At 36.8% G+C, this 8,267-nt stretch overlaps 1 protein-coding gene across 1 annotated transcript; it reads right to left on the reverse strand.

The window, feature by feature from the left end:
• Positions 1-3,190: 3,190 nt before the first annotated feature.
• On the reverse strand, positions 3,191-7,248 carry LOC110865896 (cytochrome P450 98A3). Its single transcript, XM_022115237.2, has 3 exons — positions 6,312-7,248; positions 4,150-4,544; positions 3,191-4,069 (listed from the first exon to the last, which is right to left on the reverse strand). Exons 1-3 carry the CDS (start codon positions 6,811-6,813, stop codon positions 3,431-3,433), a joined length of 1,536 nt encoding a protein of 511 aa, XP_021970929.1. The 5' UTR covers positions 6,814-7,248; the 3' UTR covers positions 3,191-3,430.
• Between the last annotated feature and the right edge of the window lie 1,019 nt (positions 7,249-8,267).

Consider the following 8,267-nt stretch of genomic DNA (forward strand, 5'->3'; position numbering starts at 1 on the left):
CTTTTTCATAAAGTTGGTAGACGTTTGCTATTTCAAACAGCGAACTACCTAGACGTGAAAACATTTTTCAAGCCCACCTAAAGACACTTTTTCCTTGTTCAAAGTCCCTATTTATGCAAAAAAAATTGCCTTCTAACACATGCAATCATGGCCTTGAAAGTTTCAGATCATATATTTAAGTGTGGTATAATCATATTGGCCGAAATAATGGGGGGGGGGGGGGTTGCTGTTTTTTTATAAAACTCAGTGTGTTTTAGGTGGTTTTCCAATTCAAATAATTTTTCCGACTCATAATAAATAGTTCCGACCAATAATAATTAATTTTAGTGCTAGTCGACGTATCACGCTTTAAAGTGTATAAAAATATTATTCGCATGCAAATCCGAGCAATGCTAACTAAAAACCACCAACTATGGTTTTTACATGTTTTAATATTATTTTCACTTGTAATATATTATTTTAAGCTATTCCAAGCATCTGGTCAAATTATGGACTTTTCGTTTTAACCGGGTCATCCAACGTTCATCTCACAATTTAAGCCACTACGCGATAAGTAAATTTCTAAAAATTTTCAGGCTTGCTAGACTTTAAATGACCTTAATTAACTAAAATTAAGTAGCTTGATTCTTTTCGTTTTAATCTGGCTCTGATACCACTTGTGAGGACCGTTTCGGTGCTCCCGAATGCTCGGACCAGCTAGTTTGACTCCATATCTCGTGCGAAATCCGAGTATGAAGGTGACATGTACAAGAATAAGCTAATTAAACTGGTTTTTATTGATTATATGAAAGTACAAAACCATGAAACCAAATGGACAGAGTTTCCCCTCTGTTCCACTCAAAGTCCCAAATGACAAGGCTTGACTCCCTGTTTATAAGCATGTCCCATTCACATGTACTGACTAGGACGAATGGAACTTAATAGCGAATGGCCCCTAGGATGGATGAGACCCAGTTCGTGCGAATGTACCATTCGTACGAACTGGTCTTTACATTACAACACCGTCTTGTCTACTATACAATCCTATACAATTAACTACGACTCAATACATTCACAATCTATGAACATGATTGACGAAAGCAATGACATAATGCATTCACACTACGGACACATAATTTGTAACCATCACGTTTTATATCAGTACGAATAATAATAAAAAAATGTCGGATGTCACATGTAGGACTATTATAAGTGCAACGACAGTTTGATGTTAGTTATAGGATCATAGTGCAGGACTGTTTGATGTTTGATATTAGTTATATGATCATAGTGCGGATGTACTATTATGAGTGTAGGACTGAGGATTATAGTTATAGGATCATAGTGCAGGACTGAGGATGTTAGTTATATGATCATAGTCGCACATTAGGATTACAATGAATTGCACATTAGGATTATTGTCAACTGCATATTAGTTGCACATTAGGGTTATTGGAATATGCACAGTTGGATTATAGTCATCTGCAAATTGCATATAGTCTGTATCATGTTGCAAGATGGTAACAATCAAATTGATATGGTCTGTATCTGCAAATTAGTTGCAAGATCATGTTGACTATTTTATTTTAGGACCATGTTGTAGGTTCAATTGCATACATAGTCTATAATAGCCAATTGCATGGTGATAAGAGTCAATGGAATTAACTGTTTGATGTCTGTTTGCGGTGTGCGCATATAATGTATTTACGTGTGGGCCCTCAGGGGGCAAAAGTGAATTTGCACTAATTTTAACGTTATTTTACTGATTTCGTGAAAATAACGTTAGAAGCGGTGGATGACTAATCATGCATCATGTGGTGGCGTTGATAGCCGAAAGACAATGGGTACATGCACAAATCAGCCTTTATCCCGATTACCTAGTGTTATGTGCCTCATGTCCAAGACTTGATACAAAACTACTATCGAGCCGGGGGTCTTATTGGAAGCAGCATCTCTACTCCTACGGGGTAGAGGTAAGACTGTCTACATCTTACCCTCCTCAGACCCTACCTTAGTTTTGCTATTGGTGGAATTTACTGAGTATGATGTTGATGATGATCATGGTGATGATGATGATGATGATAATGATGATGATGATAATGATGATGATGATGTTGGGAGTTGACTAAACATTAGTCTGCACAGTCAAATGCATACACTATCTTTCAGGAAGTTTGATGATTCCTAGTCAACTATACAGTCAATTGCATACATACAGCAGCGGATCCAACCCTGTTTTGTGGATTCACATGAACCCACTCGATTTGGAAAAAAAATAGTTAGAACTTTGTATGATTTGGAAAAAATAGTGAGAATCTACAAAAACGAACCCAGTAAAAGAAGTTCCTGGATCCGCCACTGCATACATAGTGTTCAATTTGATAAAAGTCAACCACATAAGGATTATAGCTTCAAGATAGTTGATCAGTTGTGTTAAAATCTGTAAATGCACAATCATAAGGCTAAAAGGTATGGGGGTCATGGTTGGGACATGATTCGCCACGTAGGAACATGAATGGAAGGCTATACCACCCCCTTCCCTAATCCACCATGGTTTGCATTGATTAAACCATGACAATTGACAACCATGGCCCTCCTTTCCATTTTTCAAGTAATCATTTCCTTTTTCTTTAGACAAAGGTAAATTAAAATAAATAAGGGGATAGTGGTTTGGGTCATGACCACACCCTTAGGGTAGTGGGTTTGGATTGTGGATTAGAGGTGAATGACATGGCACTGACGTGAAGGGCCATGGTGATCATGAGGATCATGACCACACCCTATACCCTAACATTCAACTAAGTCGTCAATTTGATAATAGTCAACTACACTTGAAAATAAAAGTAAACTACACTTGAAAATAAAAGTCAACAGCACATTGGTTAGTTGATTAGGATTACAGCTTTTACTTAGTTGTGTTAATCTGCGGTTGCAAGGGTTAGTTAGATGATTTAGGTGGTTAATTTGTTGATTTTGGTGGTTAATTACTTGATTAGGGTGCTTAGTTAAAAAAATTGAATTTGGACAAAATATTTCAAGTTTATAGAGGGACTCATATTGTTAATAAATTATGGGGGTATTTTATTTTTTCACACAAATCTAAACGTCCATTTAACAGCAGGACTTGATTATTCAAATCAGAAAAATGGGGACTTATCATGTTATTTGGTGCTAACCACATAGACTCAAATTGTAGTTTAATAAAAGAAAATATATCAAAAATATGATATTACACAAAATAATTGCATAAACTTCGTTACATTTTGATCACTTTATCCCTAAATAACCTTAAATACCACTTTCAACAACTCAATATAAACTAAAATAAAAAATTCCACCAAAAGTGAGCTCAAATCCAAGCTCATGTAACATAAACCCATTACATAACACAAAGTTGCAAGTGATTCACATTACTAAATGCAACAACACTACAAACGTTTCAGATGTAGTATCACACAGGAACCCGCTTGTACAAATTGTTCGGTAATCGTGGTGTCGCCACCGCCTGTAGCGGGTTCTTCATGTAAGTCACCATTCCCGGGTTCTCGGTCAAATCCACCTCTTCGGGCTTCACACCGGCCGGTGGAGTCCACTCAAAATGGTGTAAAAGATGGCCCAACATAGACGTAACCAGGTTTATCGCAAGCTGTGCACCCGGGCAGACACGTCTACCAGCACCAAAGGGCAGTAGCCGGAAGTCGTGACCCTTAACGTCCACATCCTCCTCGAAGAATCGTTCGGGCCTGAACTCATCAGGGTTCTTCCAGATGGCTGGGTCACGGGCTATGGCCCATACGTTCACATGGACTATACCACCTTTCGGGACATCATACCCACCGAGTTTCACGTTAGAATTTGCCTTGTGTGGTAGCATTAGTGGGGTCGGCGGGTGCAGCCGTAGGGCTTCTTTGGCTATTGATTGGAGGTAAGGGAGCTTTGAGATGTCGGTTTCTGACATTATCCGGTCGGTCCCTACGACTCGGTCGAGCTCTTCTTGGGCCTTTTTCTGAACCCGTGGGTTCTTAACCAGTTCAGCCATAGCCCATTCTGCCGAGATAGAAGTTGTGTCCATTCCCGCGGTGATCATGTCCTGGTCAAACCCGTCAATAGATAAATTAGTCAAAGAATCTAGAAGACTAGAATTGGAAGAACTAGATAAAAATTACATACCCAAAGAAGGCCGATAATGGTGTCGTCACTGAGATCATACTTTTGTTGAAGCGTATGCAATGCATCAATGAAATGTTCTTGAGCTCCGTTTTTCTTGCGTGCAAGATCGTGTTCTGCCATGATGGCTTTTGTGAGTCGGTCTCTTCGTTGTTCATGCTTTAAAAGAATGTCATTTTCACCGGTGAACAAAAACCGTAACCATGGAATATTTTCAGCCATGAAAACTTTCCCACCGATTCTAATCCCGTTCGATACAATGCCTTTGAATTCTTTTCCCTGTTCATCCATTCCACCTTCCGAGTTCACAAATCTTTTCCCGAATGTCAATCTTGTAATGTTGTTGAATGCAACCGATCCCAGATAACCCCTCATTACCAAGCCTTTTTCTCGGGTATCTGTATTTAAAATTGAAAAACGTGTTGGCTTTTAATAAAAATCAGCTAAAGGGGAATGTTTCTAAAGCAATTTAACAGTTCAAAAAGGGTACGAGACAAGTTTGGTAACCCCGTCGAGTACCCATTACTCACTACCTATCGGGTTCACAGGTTTCTTTGCCGACATCCTACTCGTCTATAATCTTATGTGGTTAAAAAATTATCCGTGGGAATTCATACTAGCCGAAACCTGATCTTAAACTTATATGTAAACCTTAGAATATCAAATACATAGCTAGCCACACTCATCTTAACAATTTAATATGTTTAACAATTTCGATTTTCTAAAAACTTCAAAAAACTATTTATTAGATACATTTTTAAATTTCATAGTACAATAATATAATTAGTTTTGATCCGGGTAAACAGGCATGGAACCTTCCGGGTAATCAAGCACTTATCACCAGATGCCATACCGTTTTAAACTTAATTTTTTTTAAAATTAGTTCCTCACCCGATCCCATACCCGAATACCAGTCCTGAATCTTCCATGTTTTCCAATGGGTTCTGATTTTTCTGCTATCCCTAAGTTTTAAAAGCCAGCCCAAATCATAATGTTTTCAACCACCCATTTTGCCAGCTAATACTTGATAGTTGAGATAGATAGATAGATACATAAAAAGAAATAAATTATTTTCGCTCGTAAAGAGCAATGAAAAGATGCATAGAATTCTTGTGACCCTAAATAGCAATGAAAAGATGCATAGAATTCTTGTGGCCCCTAATTAAGAATAAACTCCATCCAAATAATACATGTACCAATTATACCTAACCAGCCACTGTTTTTGGTATAGTTATAAATTAAGTCAACTTTATGTACTATGATTAGAGAGTAAACTGGCAAAATGGACCTTGACTTTTGCTCACTTTTACCACTTTAGTTCAAAACTCAAACCTTTTAAATCTAGGTCCTTGTGGTTTCAGTTTTGTTGTCATTTTCATCCAAAATCAAAATATAGTCACATTTATAAGTTAATATTCAATTTTTTTTTCTTTTTCCACCCTTTTAATGAATGGCAAAATGGGTTTTTAATGTTTTATTATAATAAATTAAAAAAATCCGACAATTTTGCCCTTCATTAAAATGGAGGAAAAAGACAAAAAAAACTTAACTGAAAAATCCGACCAGATTTGATTTTGAATGAAAATGACAACAAAATTAAAACCATAGAGACCCAGAAATAAAAGGTTTGAGTTTTTGGACTAAATTGGCAAAAGTGATGAACCATCAGGCACCATTTTGGCAGTTTACTCATGATTCGAAATTAAGAATCAAGTGGATCTGAATCTATGGCAATATATGGTTGTCACATATTCCATTAAAAAAATACAAAAAAAAACTAAAAATGTTACTATATATAAATCTAAACAAAATTATTACCTATTTTAAACCGGCTTCCACCAAGTCCTGTAGAAGCTGGTTTAAAACTGAACTAATTGAGTAACTAAACCAATTGTTATTAATGGTTTTAAACCGGCTTCCTAAAATAGTACATTTGGAACCCGGTTTAAAACCAAACAAACAGAACCAATGTTACTAGCGGTTTTAAACCAAACTAGCGGTTTTAAACCAGTTTCCAAATATAAAACATTTGAAACTGGGTTAAAACCAAACTAACCGATCATAGTCTGATCGATTAGTTTCTCAGATCATATATGAATGCTACACATATAGTAATCAAATCAGATCAAACAAAACCAGATCACATGAAGTAAAAAAAACCATACCAGGAAGACCAGAATCCTTAAAAATAGATTCAACCATAGCAGTAACTTCATCTTCTCTAATAGGTCTCAAAGCTTCAAGTCTCTTAGGAGAAAACAACTCCAAATTACACACCTTCCTCACCTTCACATAATGAGGCCCATAATCAGCCCAAATCAAATCCTTACCACCTCTACTAAACGACATCGTAGCACGGTTCCTATGCCTATCCGCCAACTGCTGATCATTCTCCTTCAACACCTCCTTAGCCAACTCCGATGTATTCACAATAACATTCAGCTTCGAATCCAAGTACACAGAGAATATTGGGCCGTAGGTTCTGGCCCATTCAGCGTAGCACCGGAACTTGACTGGTTTAACGTCGTAGAGGTTGCCGACGATGGGGAGGGGGCGTGGGCCCGGTGGGAGTTTGAACCGGAGACGGGTGTAGAGGGATTGGAGGAGGTAGAATATGATGGGGGTGATGATGGCGATGGCGGCGGCGAGGAGGAGTGGTGCGGCCATGGTGAGATTCCGGTGGTGGTGGTTCGGTGGGTGGGTTGTGAGGGGGGTTAGGTGTGTATTTGTAATGGGTTTGGTTGACTAGTTGGTGGCGTTTTCTTAGTCCACGTGAGAGGGTAGATGGGTGATTTCACAAAGGGGGTAGGTGGGTGTTTGCATTTGTATTGAACTTCTTTTTTCTCAACCTACCACAAGTCCTTTAAAATATTAAAAAAATGATTTTGGAAAAGGGAAAACATGTTAGAATTTAAAAATCATTACTATACATGTTAGTTTTTGCCGTTCCAGAATTTTATAAACAACGTCAAAACCCTAAAAACCAAAAGACTTATTTGAGTAATCTCTACAGGGTTTACATCGATATCAGGTTTATAACATGATGTGGTGTAGTTAAAAGGTTGTTGCATTTATGAATATATTGTTGTAGCTTGAAAGTACGGGTACTACTAACACTAGAAATATTATGTAACATTCATTTTCTCTTTTGGGTTTGAAAGTACGGGTACTACCACTATTATGAATATAGGGTGGAGATAGAATAGCAAGTTTATTTGGCTAGAAAGGCTAGGAAGTGATCTTGACCATCCATTTAGTTAATCAATGGCTAAGATTAAATGATGGAAATTGAAGGGAAAAAAAGAGGCGCGTGAGTTTGTTTAGGGGCATTCTAGTCAATCCAAGCCAATAGTTTCTCTCTCCTCCAATTCCCCCCCGTTTTTTAAACGTTAATAACTCTTTCATACGACATTATCTTTTTTATAAAAATTACACCAAAAAAACGAGCGTTTTTTATCTTTAAAACGAGTATACCATTGCTATATTTTCAAAAAAAAAAAAAAAAAAAAAAATTTAAAACCCAGTTGCGTAAAACGCAATAGAAAAACCCCCAGTTACGTAAAACGCAATGAAAAAAAACCTAAAAAATAACATTTTTCTAAAACGCAATGCACCAAAAACACAAAGAAATGACTTATTTGTAAAACGCAATGGCCAGAAAACACAAAAAATGTCTTATTTCTAAAACGCAATAGCCTAAAAACTCAAAAGAAAATGTATTTTCTAAAACGCAATGGACTAAAAACACATAAAAATGTGTTTTACCTAAAACGCAATGCACCATAAACACATAAAAAAGTGTTTTACCTAAAACGCAATGCACCAAAAACACAAACAAATGTCTTATTTGTAAAACGCAATGGCCAGAAAACACTTAAACTGTCTGTTTTCTAAAACGCAATGCACAAAAAACACAAAGAAATGTCTTATTTGTAAACGCAATGGCCAGAAAACACTTAAAAATGACTCATTTAAAACGCAATGGACTGAAAACACCTAAAAATGTGTTTTACCTAAAACGCAATGACTAAAAACACTTCAAAAATGTGTTTTACCTATAACGCAATGACTAAAAACACTTAAAAATGTGTTTTTTTCTAAAACGCAATAGTCAGAAAACA

This window comes from Helianthus annuus, chromosome 1 (genome assembly GCF_002127325.2).
Source record: "Helianthus annuus cultivar XRQ/B chromosome 1, HanXRQr2.0-SUNRISE, whole genome shotgun sequence".
NCBI classification, from domain to species: Eukaryota; Viridiplantae; Streptophyta; class Magnoliopsida; order Asterales; family Asteraceae; genus Helianthus; species Helianthus annuus.

Bases quoted from the DNA above. Each gene is read 5' to 3' on its own strand.
- LOC110865896 (XM_022115237.2), bottom strand. From the start codon at position 6,813: ATGGCCGCACCACTCCTCCTCGCCGCCGCCATCGCCATCATCACCCCC. The intron at 4,545-6,311 runs GTATGGTTTTTT...TTTTAAATACAG, and splicing joins TAAGGATTCTGGTCTTCCTG to ATACCCGAGAAAAAGGCTTG. The intron at 4,070-4,149 runs GTATGTAATTTT...GGGTTTGACCAG, and splicing joins CCATTATCGGCCTTCTTTGG to GACATGATCACCGCGGGAAT.